Source organism: Hyposmocoma kahamanoa, unplaced genomic scaffold, assembly GCF_003589595.1.
Source record: "Hyposmocoma kahamanoa isolate Upper Pololo Valley unplaced genomic scaffold, ASM358959v1 182, whole genome shotgun sequence".
Taxonomy (NCBI): Eukaryota; Metazoa; Arthropoda; class Insecta; order Lepidoptera; family Cosmopterigidae; genus Hyposmocoma; species Hyposmocoma kahamanoa.
Genome location: NW_020653713.1, coordinates 4,436,806 through 4,454,445, shown reverse-complemented (window position 1 = coordinate 4,454,445; position 17,640 = coordinate 4,436,806). Strand labels below are relative to the sequence as shown.

The following is a 17,640-nucleotide window of genomic DNA, read 5'->3' as shown; positions in this document are numbered from 1 at the left end:
ACAATCACCAAGGAAGTAAAATCCAGTTCGCATATAATTTTTGATGATGTGTTGAATGTATGTACGTAAATTGAAACGTACTGATGCTAGACGTTTATTACCCTACATTTATTTTAAAGCTTTAACGCTGAGCGAAATAGAGATGTTCTTTCTCTTATTTTTATTTATAGCAGTATCTCGCTCACGTACTTTATAAATCAAAACTGCTGTCGTATTCTCAACTTAGCGAATTTATGACGTAAATCGTGATAAACAGATAACAATGGAAAAAATAATGAAATTATTGTTTAATTTGCATTAAATTTCTTGTGATAGTGCTCCAATATTTAGACTTTTTTAATTATCATCAGTGTTTAATTACAATGTTGGGCGGTGTAAGACTAAAAGTGAGCATTACTCATGAAAAAACATGTTTTGCATATATCAGCCCTAAATACAGTACAAACAATGATCAGGTAAGCCCTGTTGCCTTGATATAACTATCATTATATCATATCTTTATTGTAATCCACAAAAGAAGAGCGTAAGTAAATTTTCAGTTATGCATATGAATGTAATTTGTTCAAACTCTTTGTCCAGTGAGATTCAAAGTTGAACAATGTTTAAAAACTAAATATAAAATTTAAATTAAAAAAAATCACATTATGAAATTGATTAAACATATAGTGTTTACTCTTTTGTATGGCAGATTTCCCTGAGAACAATGAGATATTTAGACACATTATCATACAATATATAAAAAAAATGGAAACATCTGAAAGAGTTAACTTGGCGCATTTTGTCATGCAAACACAGACACTGTATAAAATTTCTTTAAAAATTTTTTTGATTGCTGCACATTGAAAATGAAACTTGTTTCTGGACCTAAAATTGTATTTATTTGTTTCACAATAATTCCGTAATAAATTTTGAAAATCGAATTATATTTTTCTTGCAAAATGTTTTTCTTCTTAACATACTTTATTTTTTCATGTGGTGTGATGTTTCGTTTGTCATAGACACATTAAAGGCCCAGTTTGTAAATTTTGAGGCCCAATAAACAAATTGCTCTAATGGCTCTATTTTTCATATCCTTATTTAAAATATATGATGATGCCAGTGCATATATGTTTATTGGTGAGAGCAGTGTGAAAATGTGACACACTGTATACTACATAGTTTATAAATGGGTACAACAGCATGGGTCGATTTTCCATATCCTTTTTCAATAAATTTCCTTATAGTACTTTTAGTCATTTTACTAAAAGCATGTATATAATTGTCTTACAAGCAATGATGGTGATAGAAGAGTCACAGTTTATTTTAGAAATATCCAAAATATTGTGATAAAGCCGTGCTCTTGAATGCTCTTCAAATTATGAACTATTGTACTCAATTTTAAAATGTGTAGGATTTGATGGTTGACTTTAAAACTACTGAAGACTGTCAAGTTTGTTGGTTAAAGCCTTGACGGTTGTTGGAGGATATACTAAGTATGATTAATATTAATAAGTTTAATTTTCAATTGAATGTTTTGTTGTCAGACGTGACACATTTTAAACCCCTCAAGGGTTTTAGTGTCTTAACTACATGTTACTTAAGTTGTAAATTAAATGAAGAATAAATAAATAAATAAATAAATATGAATGTGCCTTTTTCGATCAAGTCATCATTTAGCTTAGCACATCTATATACAAATTTATATCCATATCTCTATATACACATACTGGCCATATACACATACTGGCCTTTCACTAATCTACATATTTCTGAACTAATATAGATATCAAACCAATACTGTTATACAAAAAACAGAACCTTTTAGAAAATTTGTTACATAGTGTTATTATTATAATGTTAATATTATATATTTCACATATTTATTTCAGAATCAATGTGTCCAAGTACTCAATAAAAACAAACAGATACTCCTCTGGGTGGTTTTCAGTAGTAATGTCCAAGAAGGCCAGATAGCCTGTAATCCATTGTTGAACCAACTAGTCGGCTTCGATGAAGGCAGTGACGTATTTGTCTCTCCATATGGAGATATTAAAGTCATTGATGAACTGTTTGTGGATACGGACAGTCCGGATGATCAGGAGATATTGGTATGCATTTCTTATAGGTAAAATAATCAAAAATGTTAATGCTTAGAATACATAATCAGCAAATAAACTAATAAGTGAGTGCGGATGTGGTCTCCCGGGCTGAATGATGCGTCATAAGCGTGGTTCAACTAAATTAGGTATTGTTATACTATAAAGCAAGCACCAAAAAATAAAAGGTTGGGTTGTTATAAATAGCTTTACTTACTAAATTCATGAACACTTTAAGTTTGTATGTAGACAAGAAATAAATGGAAAAGGGATCGAGTCTTTAGTGTGTTAAATATGAAAAAAAAACACAAAAGAAATATTTTTTTAAAATATGTGGCAGCACTTTATTTTATAAAAGACCTAAATATCTTTAGTATTTTCTTGCATTATTTGAAAAAAGAACTATGTACTGGTCTTTTTTGGTAATTTTAAGTAAAAATAGTTTATTTTTACTTAAAATTACAAAACTTTTCTTCTACATAAATACGCTGCAACAGAAACTAACTGCCTATACACATAATAGAAATGTGGAACAAAATTCAATACAATAATTCCGCCATTTATACTGTTCCATGTATTCAAATTCAAATTCAAAATAATCTTTATTTCATAGGTAAGCATTATTACACTTGAAATCGTCACAATATTAAACTCTACCGCTCATTCGTAAGGCAGATTCCCCTGAGAAGAACGAGCAAGAAACTCTAGGGGTTGCTCTTTGTAAATAACATTTACAATATTTCTTTATTAATTGAAACATCAGAGATCGAGACTACCTCCATGAGCTAAACGGGTTACTACCACGGATTTTTGTCATCCAAGTACGCAGAAGTTGTATAATAACCTTTAGTATAAAGTTTTTGTTTCACTATAGTTTTAAACCTCGTGTAAGGCAAATTTTGTATATCAACCGGAATCTTGTTATAGAAGCGTATACATTGCCCCTTAAATGATTTTTTGACTTTGTGAAGACGACTATCAAGAAAAGCTAGTTTATTTCTATTCCTCGTATTAATGTTATGTCTGTCACTATTTTTCATAAATAAATTACTATTCCTTTTAACATAAATTACATTCTCATAAATGTACTGTGAGGCTAGTGTAAGAATGTTAATTTCCTTAAACTTATCTCAAAGATACTCTGGGGCCCAGATTGTAAATTGCCCTAACTGCACGTTTCTGCAGGACAAAGATTCTGTTGATATCGGCGGCATTACCCCAAAGCAAAATGCCGTATGTCATTAGACTGTGAAAGTAGCTGAAGTAAACCAATCTAGCGGTTTCGACGTCTGAAAGTTTCCTTATTTTTTTAATCGCGTACACTGCAGAGCCGAGCCGTTTTGATAACTTACTTATATGGGGATCCCATTGCAATTTAGCATCTAACGTTATACCTAGAAATACAACTGTATCCATAAGATTCAATTTTTCGTTTCTAACTACAATGTTTGTAACCGTCTCTCTAACATTGGGTAATGTAAATTTCACACAATTTGTTTTTTTCTCATTAAGAAGTAGGTTATTAACAGCAAACCAATCAACTTTAGATATAGCATTGTTCACATCGTCGTAGGAACATTGGTGCCTTTTAACTTTAAATAATAAGGAAGTATCATCAGCAAACAATACTATCTCATGTTTTACACCCTCCATAAGGCTAGGTAAGCCATTAATATAAACTAAAAACAAAAATGGGCCTAGAATTGAACCTTGAGGGACACCCATGCTAATTGCAGATCCTGACGATCTCGTACCGTTAACATCGACCCTCTGTACTCTACCACGCAAATACGATTTAAGAAGGTCGAGATCACGTCCCGCCACACCATAATGGCGAAGTTTCCTGACCAGTGTGTCATGGTGCACACAATCAAAAGCTTTGGAAAGGTCACAGAATACACCAATAGCATCATGTGAGACTTCCCATGCATCAAATATATGATTAATCAACTCGACACCAGCGTCGGTTGTAGAGCGACCCCGAGTGAAACCAAATTGTTTATGAGACATTAAGTTATTACTATAAAAATGTGCACACATCTGATTTAGAATAATTTTTTCAAATATTTTACTGAGAGTTGGTAGTATTGATATAGGTCTGAAATTGGTGGGGTCAGAAATACTACCAGATTTAAAAAGTGGAATAACTTTACTTTGCTTCATGAGGTCAGGAAAGACACCATCATCAACACATTTATTAAAGACACAGGCTAAATAAGGCGCAATACAATCAACTATAGAACTAATTACTCTGACTGAAAGACCATCAAGATCAGCAGTATTTTTTATGTTTATAGACTTAAAGGCTTTAACAATATCGTTTGGAAATACATGACGGAACCTTAAATTAGTGATACTAACTGCATTATTTTCTTTTAGTAAGGATTCAGCGGCGGTGGGAGATGAATTTAACGACTTAGTAGTCAAAATTGGAATGTCAGTAAAAAAATTTTCAAATATTTTAGCAACTTCTGCGTCTGTGTTTACAATTTTGTCATTAAATCTTAGTTGAAAATCTAAGTTACGAGGTTTGACCTTTCCAGTTTCGCTGTTTATAATATTCCAAGTCGCTTTTACTACATTCGCGCTTCTTTTTATTTTATTATTTATAAACATTGCTTTGGCTGCAACACAAACACGTTTAAACATTTTCGAATATTTCCTAACAAAATCATTAAAACTGTTACTAGTGTTATAAGTCCTTTCATCGTAAAGATCATATAGTCTTTGTCTACTTTTGTGAATTCCTACAGTCGCCCAATCACTAAATTTCAATGAATTATTAATAGTTATGATTTTGGACCTAAAAACGTTATCACGTTCACTTTTGACTATGTTGAAAACTGAATTATACAATTTATTGGGATCGTTAACGTACGGAAGTTCAGTTAGTTTAAGCATTACATTATTTCTATAAGCTTTAAGTCGACCATTATTTATTGTATTGTATATTAAGTACTTCATTAAAGTTTAGGTTCATAACATTTTATGCCCATTTAGATCTCTGACCATCAGTGATCATACTCGCCGAGAATTGTTGGTTCCTTGTTCTCTCAAGTGGTTTCCTACGGCCTGTAATGTCACGGGTCGCCCTGCACCGCGCCCGTTTGGGCATACTCGCAGTACAGACAATGGTGGCGCGGAGTCCGATGTCTCGAGTTCTGCCCTTTGAAGCTACCGAGAGTTACAGTCCATACATGTACTCTTTTCCAGACGCACTGGCGTGGTACGACCCGTGATGTCCCGAGCAAAGTCACTGTAATGACAAAAGTAAAGTCAAATGTTTATTATGAATTTACAGGAACACAATGCCGAAGTTCTCCAGCTCCGTGTATTAGATCAATTACGTCTTGTAGCAGCCAATCAGAAGGCAGTCGTATGGATATCTTCTTCGATGCCAATCATATTTACTCCAAAACAGACTGGTTTATTAGTCAATCAAAGCCGTATTGTTGTTAAAGTAGACGCTTTTAATAGCATACATGGCTCTAATCGTAAATCATCAATAATACCTGAACAAAAAAATATTGAATTTAAAAATATCGGCATAATAATTGACGGTTTGCTACGTCCCTATCTGCATATACCTGAAAGAAAAGTTTTGCGAGTTCTACCTATTGATAGTGATGGTAAAAGAAACTTGATACATCCATACATAGTATTTTTACATGAAGATTTGTTAGAAAAATATAAAGATTTCACTGTCATTCTGGGTACTATGAAGACCATTCCATCTATAATTAATGAAAAAGACGATGATTGTGAGAATAATAATAGTCAAATTAATGATTTATGTGTTGAAATAGTTCCTGTGAATTGTGTGGTATTTAGAAGTCTGTGCAGAGAGGTTTATAATAAAAACATACCAACCATTCTTATACCGAAATCACTAAATGCTATTATTAATATTGAAAACGGTTCAAGAGTTATACTGACAATTATTGGAGACAAAATTGAGCAACCAGACCATATAGATATAATCACATATTCTGAGCAAACACAAACTGAGATTGATGTGATAGACAAGTTTAAAAACTGTGTGATAGATAGCACACATTCTGGTAAAAAGTTCCTAATAAACGACGCCATGATTAAACAGAATGCACACATAAGTCAAGGGTTTTTGCAATTTAAATTGAAACCGGAAAAGTTAAAATATACAATGCTCAATTCAGAATCTTTTAGACATTGTACAATATCAGCGAAATGCCTAACAGATGCAGATTTAGAACTGCCTAAACCTACAATGTCCAATTTGGAGTATGATTACAAAAATTATTGTAGAACAATGAAATCTATGGAGTCGTTAGTTGAAAATGTTTTGTTGCATGTATATTTTGAAATTCATAGAGAAGCTAATTTCAAGGGTGCTTCTGAAATAAAGAGCAATGTGTTGGTTACTGGTAAGTGTACATAACAACGCACACACTCAACATAGCCCCACACTAGGAAACCCTGTATCACGGGTGCCATAGACACACATAGACAACCACAAATTACACCTAAACTCACGAGAGAAATAAATATAGGCCATACAACTATTTCTACCGGCCCGGGAACCGAACCCGAGACCTCTGCGTGGCAGTCCGGTATGGTAACCGTTCGGCCACTGAGGCAGTTTTTTTTTAATAATAAAGTGTAGTTTTACCTGTTTTAATTTACAAAGTTACAAAGTTCTACTTGTAGTGTATGTACATAATTAACCATAGTAAATTTTTTTGTAAACGCCAGTATAATATTGTTAATTCTTACGTAATGGTAGTCTTTTTTTTCTTATTTCTTGGCACTATGGCGTCCAGCCTTTGGCCATATGAAATTTCCATTGTGTTGCCAATTTTTTAAAATTCTTCCAAGCATAAAATTTTCTTCCTTCTTGAGACTTCAGAATATCATTGTCGTTGTAGTTGTTGTTGTAGAACTTTGTCGTGGGTTTTAGATATTAATATGAAATTAAAAACGGGGAAAGGAAATCGCTGAATAAAAATAAAAGCAAACGGAATTTTGGAAAGGCGATTAACAGGATAGGGTAGGTAGTATCTATAGGTAAATTTAAACAAAGAAGGATGGAAATCATGAAAGGAAATTGAAATGAGATAGTAATAGCTGAAAAGAATGATAATATCATAATAATCTAAACTTTAATATAATTTTTCCCTATGAACGGAATAATTATTATGCGATAATAACAAAGGAATAGATGTTGGTAAAGGAATTTGTAATAAATTATAGATTGAAAAAACGAAGCACGGTCATATTTTGGAAAGGAAAAGAGTCTTAATTTCATACCTACTTAATTCAGTAGCCTTTCACCGAGGCGACGCTTTGGATGCGATGTACATCTTATTCATTTGGTCAGGAATTAATCTCTTGTTCAAACTCGCTATACTGCCCTCCTTATCATTTACAATGCGTTTGCATTTTTTTAACTTTTGAGGTATTGGTAAAGCTTTTTTCTTTGAAACATGTCGCTGATTTTGCTTTCAATAAAACTGGAACTAAATAAAATATAAGAAAACCGCTTATAGGGGTTTGTAGATCTCGTTTTGCTGATTTCAAACATGTTAGTAACACAAGTTTCGCTTAAAATGTTGATGCAAAACAATGGTACCGATCTGAGGTCTAGTACGCCTAAATGTTTTAAAGTCAACCTTGTCTAACCTGTTTTAGGTCTCAGTGGAACGGGAAAATCGGCATTCTGTCATATAGTTCAAAAAGAACTGATAGTCTGGTCCCACATCCTCCACTGTCGATCATTAAAGGGCCGAAAAGATATTCCCGAGGTATTGGGCAAGGCCATATTGATGTGCCAAGAACATAGCCCGGCTGTGCTGATTTGTGATGATTTGGATTCGTTAGTCCCTCCAAATATGGAAGGCGCTTCGCCACAGGATATTGCTTATTATCAGAGGTAATACAATTCATTAAAACTATTGTACAATTGGGATTGTGTTTTATAGCATAGTTCATGATTTAACGGCCACTAAAATCCTGATTCAAGGCGCTGTTACACGAGCTTGATTTTGATTGCATCAGGGAACTGCAAAAAATAGAGTACATGGTTTAGACGAATCATCGATTCGATTTCATCACACCTGCCTACTTGGCAGTACGTCTGGCGTCTAGCCAGCATAACAGCGAGTTGTACTATCAGTTGCGACAGATCTAAATTCTAAATGCTATTATTTTGCAGTCGAAATTCAGCTCGTATAACCTTAGTACTTAAATACTATTTTAGAAATAGAATCATAATCACAACAAGACAACACTACATATGTTGCTCCGATCCTAAAGTAACTAAAGCACTTGTAATTAAATTTGTATTGAATTGATGTTCAATTATTTTTTGTGAAATGACTCCACTAGTTTGTTATAATTATTAATACAAAGATCGAACACTTAGAAAAAAATTCCTTCGATCTGGCCGGATTCGAGCCGACGACGTCTTCTAGCAAACCAAACCGTGACAGACGATATGCCAACTAAGCCACGGAACGAACCAGCGGACCTCACGAATGTGCTTGTTGTCGGATCTTTGTATTTGGTTTTCAACGACTTTTTGACAAACGATCTATGACAAATCTATGAAAATCGATGGATATTTTTCTAAGAGTTCGATTTTTGCATTAATAATTATAATAAAGCTTTTGGTTCATGGAAATCGAATCGAAACAACGATGGTATCACAAACACCCAGACCCGATACAATATAAAAAGTTTCTTGACTTAAATTGACCCGGCCCGGGATCGAATCCGGGACTTCAGAGATGACGACACCCTTAAAACCAGTGTGCAAGCCATTCGACCACGGAAGTCGTCAGAAAAACATTTATTTCGTAAAAAAAATGCGCACAGTACACACACGCTAAGTAACTACAATGCTTGGCAACTGCAACACAAGACTTAAAATAAATGGAAAGTACAACATGCTTCATTATAGTGCACGCTAATAAATATTGCGAATAACTAAAATTATTTAACGAATAAATAGTAACAAGCCTAATAGAGTGAGTGTACTGTGCAGTTACGGAATCCGTCATCCACTCAGATTATTGTCGTGTCACTGAAAGTGCGACACTGGTTTACTGTGATCCGGTAACAAAAAATACACGTGGCTGGAACTTAGCAGAACATTATCACACGAACCACGCACCTTTTCGATATAATTAATTTAATATTAAATATGTATACATATTTCATTGCTTAAAATTGCAAAATAACTAGGGTAATAGGGTAATTTTTATTTACATTTCATTATTATTAAATAAACAATTAATAATTAATTAACCAGTAACAAAATGCAAACATCCTACTCAACTTTGACCTGTTAGTTAACATGTTTTACTACGAACTATATAAGATTTTACATGAATTATTCCTAAGTTACTTAAACCGCCTAACACGACAAATTCGTCATTGAAATAATTTATCACTAAATTTAAATTTGTGCTTTAGTTACCAAATATATGTATCGACGAATCGGTGACGTAGCCGATGCAAGTTAATTTTCCATGGCAATGCAGCAAAAGTGTTTTGTAGAAAAGGCGTAAGCGCCGTTTTGAAAAATTTAAGTTTTGGCGAATGTCTTAAAATATTTACATCCTGTTTTAAATTCAATTTTAAAACTTAGACTTAATTAAAACAAAAATTTAATTTTATAATTGAAGAAGTGGCGCTTACACCTTTTCTACAAAATTTTGACGATTATAGCCTTACATTATACATATATAGCCGTGGTAACTTAACGGTTTTACCTACTCCTGTCAAGCAGAGAGTCGTGGATTCGAATCCGGGTTTGCAACTCTTGAGTTTTAAATTTTTATTGAATTGATATTCAATTATTTTTTGTGAAATTACTCCACTAGTTTGTTATAAGTATTAATAAAAAGATCGAACACTCAGAAAACATTCCTTCGATCGGGCCAGATTCGAACCGACGTCTTCTAACTTACTGTGCCAGATGCCATACGAACTAAGCTACTTTTGGTATAGCGTAACTATAACTCTTGAGTTTTTCAGAATCTATGTGCGAATTTTTATTTGAAATTTACCAAGGGTTTTTCAGTGGAGGAATACATCGAATAATAAGGAAAAGAAAGAAAAATAAGGAACCTGTAGTCCAAACAAACCGTCTCATTCTGAGAAGACGCCTGTGCCTAACAGTGGAACTCTATATTATAGGCTAAATGTTATTATTATATTTACATTGTACAGCTACTCCAATTCATCCCTGTTCCATTTCAGGTTAGCGGTTGTAATTAAACACTTGTTACAAACGTGTTCTGGAGTTTGTGTAGTCATGACGTCACTCAGCATTAAGGAATTACACCCTATTTTGCGGCAATTCAGTGGGAAACCACTATTCACTGCGCACTTTGACATTCCTGAGCCAGACCAGGCAAGTGAACGACGAAGATTCCATTTGACCCAGTAGACGAGACTCCCTAGAGTAAGCAGGACAAACCCCTTAACACTTGAAAGACAATATTGTATGGCTCTTTAGTCTGCTGGAAGCTTTCCTCGTTCAATCCCCACAGAAATAGTGTGGGACATGCTAGATCCGTGGCATCTTAGGGTACACAAACTGCACCGAGACATGCTAGATAAAGTAAAGGACATGTACATACCGGGACTGGACACTCCTGGTCTACAATACTAAGTATGGCCGATATAATCCAATGGTTTACAGTAATAGAATTGGTGAAGTAGATTTTATCATCATAAAAGAAAAACGTGTTAGTAAACGATGTGGTACACCCAAGGGAACATGTTATGTAATAAAAATATTTTTTATGTAAATATAAGTATTGCACTTTTCTGTGAGCTGTAAATTAGCTACATGACATAAAATAATTGTATAGATCTTTAAGATATAGTGACTATGGGAGTGCACCCTTTTAAACAAAAAAAGAATTTTCAAAATCGGTCCACAATTGACGGAGAAATCGGAAAACATACATGCAGCCGAACATATAACCTCCTCCTTTTTTTTGAAGTCGTTTAAAAACTATAAATAAATTATGAAATTTATTGAATGTCACGATGTTTGATCACCATGGTATTCAATTAAATTATTTGAATTACAGTTATTAAAGCATACAATTATTAAAGCAACATCTCTAGTCAGGTACTGGTAGCTGTAACGTTACCTGCCTGAAGCGAAGAAAAGCTTTCATAGATTCTCACAGATGGCGCTACTGCAAAAAGTCGTTAAAAACCAAAAATAAAAACCTGCAAGAGGCACATAAAAATTGTAAGGTCCGTTACTTGGTTGGCATAGCGACGGTTTGCTGGATGACGTTGGTTCGAATCCAGCCGGATCGAAGGAATTTTTTCTTAGTGTTCGATCTTTGTATTAATAATTAACAATAAAGAACTTTCCATTCTATTCTATATTACACTACATCGTAATTTCTCTAATTAAAACAAAGATGAGGCCATTTTTAACTCATTTCAAATGTCATATAGGAAGAGCGTTCAGAGCTCTTTAAGCATCTTCTAAACGAGAGAATCCGAGCGGAGTTCGAAATCCTGGACGATGACGTCATCAGACTCGCGATGGACACCGCCGGGTACACCGTTCGTGACATCACGGATTACTTGAACAGAAAGATATTTAAAGCAATTAAAAAAAAGAGTGAGTAAATTTGCATATTATTTTAATCCTAAAACCAAGCAAACATGGCGCAAATATCTTCGCCATATAAGACAAATGGCATATAATTGCTCTACAGCTTATCTGCGAATCAGATTACGTTGCTTGTAGCCGAATAAAAAGTTTAATTTGTTACATGACGGGCTGTAAAATGACATTTCAATTAGGAATTCTAAATTGTTGCTGACTTGGATGCTCTGGTAGAGCAAAGAATCTGGGCCGCAGAGCGTCTTTGAGAGATATGTATAAAGAGATTAACATTCTTACACTAATGTCACAGCACATTTATGAAAATGTTGTTTATGTTAAGAAAAATATTAATTATTTTATGAAAATTAAAAACATACATAATATTAGTATGAGGAATAAAAATAAACTACTTGTTCTTGAAAATCATTTCACTAAGTCTTTAATTCATTTAAGAAGCAATGTATACGCTTCCATAATAAGATCTGGATTAATATTCAAACTTTGCTATTTACGAGGCTTAAAACTATAGTGAAACAAAAACTTTATACTAAAGGTTATTATGCAACTTTTGCGTACTTGGATGACAAAAATCCGTGGTAGTGAAGATATTTAAATTAAATATTGTAATCATTGACTTACAAATAAATGGACGACGGGTCTAATACAAAAACCACAAAAAAAATGTCCCAAGTCAACCTATTTAAACGTAGTGACATGTAAAGGAATAGGAAAAAGCTAAAACGTTGAATTTAAATTGTAATGTCATCGCAGTACTGTCTAATTTTGCTTGCTTCGCTGTCAGTCGAACAAACGAAGACTAAAGCGTGAATGACGCTTTGTATACGATTTTAACGCCCTATAAGTTCGGACACTTTTTAGCGCGGACCCGACGTCCATATAATTGTAAGTCAATGATTGTAATGATAAATGTATATTTGCAAAGAGCAACCCCTAGAGTTTCTTGCTCGTTCTTCTCAGGGTAATCTGCCTTGCGAATGAGCAGCAGAGTTTAATCAGTATGACAATTTCAAGTGTAATTTGCTTATCTATGAAATGAAGATAATTTGACTTTCACTTTAGTGCTCCACAATATATTGCGTTGCTCTGGTATTCATAGTACAGCGTATTATAGTTTGAAGTCAGGTATCGGTAATCGGTATTCCTTTGTCTGACATATTATTATTATTACATTAGAACACAACTTCATAATACACTTGGCACAACATGATCCCATTGTGTATTTCTTTTGCAGAATCTCACCCAAATGAACCAAAGCCACGGCTAGTGGAAGATATAACTAAGGACGAGGAGAAAGCGAACACGTTCGACATCTGGGGCCCCGTTGGTGGCCTTGAAGAAGTGAAGCAGGAACTCACTGAGTGTATTTTTTGGCCCATCATGGTAAGAAAAATGGTTTGCCTATCAACTATGCATAGCAAGCCGGAATAACTTTTTTATAAAAAAAAAACTGACCTCAAAAGTTCGTGGAATTACAAGTTTTATTGAAATCGGTTACCGTAAAACAAAATTATCAAAATTGGTTCACAAATGCCAAATGTTCAGTAATTGCGAAAAAAATAGTCTTATGTAACAATACGGAACTGAGAACCTCCTCCTTTTTTAAGTCGGTTAATAAAACTTGAATGGATGAATGAACGAACGAACGAAATAATTAATGAGTGGTATGAAAACGTAACAGTAATCATCATAAACTTTGGATTTCAGTATCCAGCACTCTTCCCGTCTCAATCTTGCGGTATTCTCTTATATGGTCCTCCGGGCACGGGTAAATCTCACATTGGGTCTTGCCTCGCGCGGCTTCATAACATGAGCCTCATTGCTGTTAAAGGACCAGAGTTGTTGTCCAAGTATATCGGACAGAGCGAGAAGGCGGTTAGGGATGTTTTTGACAAGTAAGTGCATTTTTCGGGCAGCAATTTTACATTTTTATGTTAATTTTTAATTTAGATAGATAACACTTCTATTCGGCACAAATACAAAAGAAACAAAACATTTATAACCACTTCACAAAGTATAACATAAAAGCACATAGAACATACATTATTAATTTAATACACATTGATATAAAACACATACTGTGATAAAAACAAATACGGTCAGAGAAACAAACAGACAAATACTATGAGAACTAAGAAAATTTGATGTACCTATCTATGACTACAGTTTATGCTGAAATGGCCCTGACTCAGACCGAGAGAAGTCAAACAGTGCTGGTTTTCTGCCAGTACTATAATGCTGAGCGATCGCAGCCCATGCCACCAAAGTGCATCACACGCAAATACATATACCAAACTCTAAAACTATATAAATGTTTTAAATAGCTTCTAAAACTGTTAATATTATACTTACGATTATTGTACAGTGGGGAACGGTTGCTTCTCAATTGAGAGGTCAACGGTTCGAAACCTGTGGCGGCATGTGTTTGCGATTTTAATTCCTAAGTTCCTCGGTGAAGAGAAGTATCGTGATAAAACCAGCATGTCGAAGAAGGTTCACAGCTCTTGGAAAACGTGTGAAGTACTAGCATTCGGCCTGCGTGGCTGACTATGGCTTAAATCTTCAGTCTGTGTCCAGTAAAAATGCATGAATGGAAATAAAATGCAAATTAATAAATACAAATCGATATGTAGTTCCACTACCACAGACTATGTTGCGTGTGTGCGTTATTATTAAAAAAAATTGTGTGTAAGTTTCCTCGTGATGTCTTCCTTCATCGAAAAAGTCATGGTAAATTTCAAATTAAATTGCGCATATGAATTCTGATAAATTCAGAGGTGCTAGCCCGGATTCGAACCCACGACCCGCTTGAGAGGTGGTAGGTGAAGCCACGCTACCACGCTACCACGCTACCACGCTACCACGGCTACCACGGCTATAGTAAATAATATTTATGTTAGTGTATCGTGACATTAATTTATTTTGTTAGAAAACTTGCTTTGCCTCATTAAGAATTGGTTTCATCGAAATAAGAAATAAATCTATATCATCATTATCGATATCAACGGAACGCTGACTGGCGGCCGCCATTACAGGCGTGTTTTTGTCTTGTTTGGATTTATAATGAAAGATCTTATAGTATAATTTATAACAGTCACTAGAGTCTCATTTCTATGTCTACTTGCAAAATCTCATATAACTTTTTTTATAAAAAAAATCGATCGCAAAAGGTTTTAGAATTACATCAATTTGCCAAGTTTTATTGAAATCGATTAACGGTAAGTGAGTGAAATTCAACAAACGGATTCATCCACTAATTTTCCACCCTTAGAGGTGGACTATTTTCTTCATAAAGAAACGAATCATCGAAACTTTTTGTAATTTGTGATTGCTTCACAAAAAAACCCGTATAGGTTGCTAACACCCAGGTCCAAAACGTCCAGGTAATTAAACTATGTTTTATACATAATTATAATATAATAATAATAATAATAACGCACACACTCAACATAGCCCCGCACTAGGGATACCCTGTGTCGCGAGTGGCATGGACACACACGTAGACAACTACAAATTACACCCAAACTTACGAGAGAAATAAATGTAGGCCATACAAATATTTCTCCCGACCCGGGAATCGAACCTGGGACCTCTGCATGGCAGTCCGGCATGGTAACCGTTCGGCCACGGAGGCAGTTAATATAATTAAGAATAAAATTAAGTCCCGAACTAAAACTCAAATAAAAAAATATTATGAAAAAAATTGCTGTTAAGTACTTAATATTAAGTAGTAGATAGTATGTTTAGTAAACACTCCTCTCACACACACACTCCCAACACACTCACACGTAATTCACCAATACTATACATACTGTCAAAGACAAAATGCAGGCCAATAGCATTGCGTATTCGATACAGTACAAATATAAAGCAAAAATAATTAACCGCGTAACACACAAATAAAAAAGAAAAAAACTACAGTCAAATTAAGAACCTCCTCCTTTTTTTCAAATCGGTTGAATAATGGGTTGATATTGTGTTTGTTGTGCAGGGCAGACATGAAGCGGCCGTGCATACTTTTCTTCGATGAGTTCGACAGCTTGGCGCCCAAGTAAGTTACCGTTGTAAGTACTGGTGATAGCTTCATTTGTTCTGAGTTTTTACAATATCTGACGATGAAAGGTAAACAGTTTAAAATGCAATATAAGGTACCTGACAGTGGCGATTTGAAAAGTATAACAAAGCAAAAAACACCACGAGAATGTAGCGAAATGTTGTAATACGCGAAGTGTAAAAAAGTGTTCAAATCCGGTCCGGGGATCACCTCAATGCTGTTAAAATAATAAAATAAACAAATTCAATCACGCTTTTATTAATTTTACTACTGCTTTTTATTAAGCGGACCTCAATGTGCTTGAATTTCGAATGGTCAGTAGCTTTAAAAGTTTGGAAGACGCTGTCTTAGAAATGTGGTATCGAGACATTCCCACGTAAGCTGTTGTAAGTGAAACTAACATTTTTTGCTTTTTAACTTAAATATCGTTTTTTTAAAAATATTATAGGTTCCATATGTAAAAGTAAAGAAATTTCTTAGTATTATTGGAAACTATAATATATACAAAAAAGGATATATTTTGACTTACAACAACTTACGTCGGAGGTATCGATCTTTAGTCTGTCTTTTTTGAAGACGAAGTAACATGACATTTGTAGGGTTGCCAGTTTCATAAAATTTTAAAAAGTCGTGTAGTTGTTGTCGACAATTTTATCGATGGATTATGAAAGATGGTATAATTTTGCCAAAAATGTCTGAATTCTGAATGTTACAAGGTTCTAATGATACTAATTACGTTATTGCTCTATATTCCTATTTTGACTATTGGCCTGGTGGTATTTAAATATTTTTTATTCATAATACATTTTAATTAGAACAGGAAGATTTGGTTATCTATATTGAATTAAAATAATCTTTCTGTTTGTGTTTTAACGACTTTTTTGGAGTAGCGCCATCTGTGAAAAATCTATCAAAGCATTTCACTCAGCCAGGTACCTTTACAGCTACCAGAAGCTAAGTAGAGATGTCGCTTTAATAATTGTAATTGTATATGTTTTATATCTAAAGAGTTCAACTTTTCCAGACGTGGTCACGATTCAACAGGCGTAACTGATCGCGTTGTAAACCAGCTGCTTGCGAGAATGGACGGCGCTGAGGGCGGAGCCCGAGGGCCCGTGATCGCGGCGACGTCGAGACCTGATCTTGTCGATCCGGCTTTGTTGAGACCTGGAAGACTGCAGAGGCATATTTACTGCGCTCTGCCTGACGAGGTACATTCGATGACAGATGCTTATCCGTCTAAAGTGAAAGCTAGCTGAAATGGTCACTCTATAGTCAAACTAAAGATTATTCAGACTGCACAAAACAAACTGATTAAAGTACTTTTTAATTATAATTATTTAACATCAACAAATAAAATATACACAGATACCAAGTTATTGAATATTAGGCAAACATACAAATATTAAACTTGCATATTAGTTCGTAAAATATTAAATAAAACTATACATACTGAAATTACTATTAGCAAAACTAAGCAAATATCAAAGTTGAGACCAAGACTCCACAAAGAACTTAAAATACGCCCTGCACGTACAAATTACGGAAAAAAATGTTTGTTAAATGAAGGTGTCACTATTTATAACAAATTACCAAAAGACATAAGAGAATCAAAAACAATAACGACGTTCAAGCGATTGCTTAAATAAAGCACACTTATTAAAAACTTGTTAAATAAAATAATATGAATAATAATAAAAATTTAATACTACTTGAATAACATAAAATAAAATTAATACAACGAACAAAACAAAAAGAATATATATATATATGGGAGTATGTATGTATATGTATTTATTTATTGTATATGAATATGAATATATGTATATATATATATATATATATATATATATATATATATATATATATAT

At 34.0% G+C, this 17,640-nt stretch overlaps 1 protein-coding gene across 1 annotated transcript in view; it reads left to right on the top strand.

The window, feature by feature from the left end:
- Positions 1-362: 362 nt before the first annotated feature.
- Positions 363-17,640, top strand: part of LOC113226132 (peroxisome biogenesis factor 1) — a 20,930-nt gene continuing 3,652 nt past the window's right edge. The window contains exons 1-10 of the mRNA XM_026458661.1: positions 363-455; positions 1,869-2,087; positions 5,377-6,478; positions 7,743-7,983; positions 10,317-10,470; positions 11,541-11,709; positions 12,950-13,098; positions 13,423-13,610; positions 15,707-15,766; positions 16,794-16,980. Coding sequence (XP_026314446.1) covers positions 363-455; positions 1,869-2,087; positions 5,377-6,478; positions 7,743-7,983; positions 10,317-10,470; positions 11,541-11,709; positions 12,950-13,098; positions 13,423-13,610; positions 15,707-15,766; positions 16,794-16,980 — 2,562 coding nt within the window. The remainder of the gene's footprint in view (positions 456-1,868; positions 2,088-5,376; positions 6,479-7,742; positions 7,984-10,316; positions 10,471-11,540; positions 11,710-12,949; positions 13,099-13,422; positions 13,611-15,706; positions 15,767-16,793; positions 16,981-17,640) is intronic.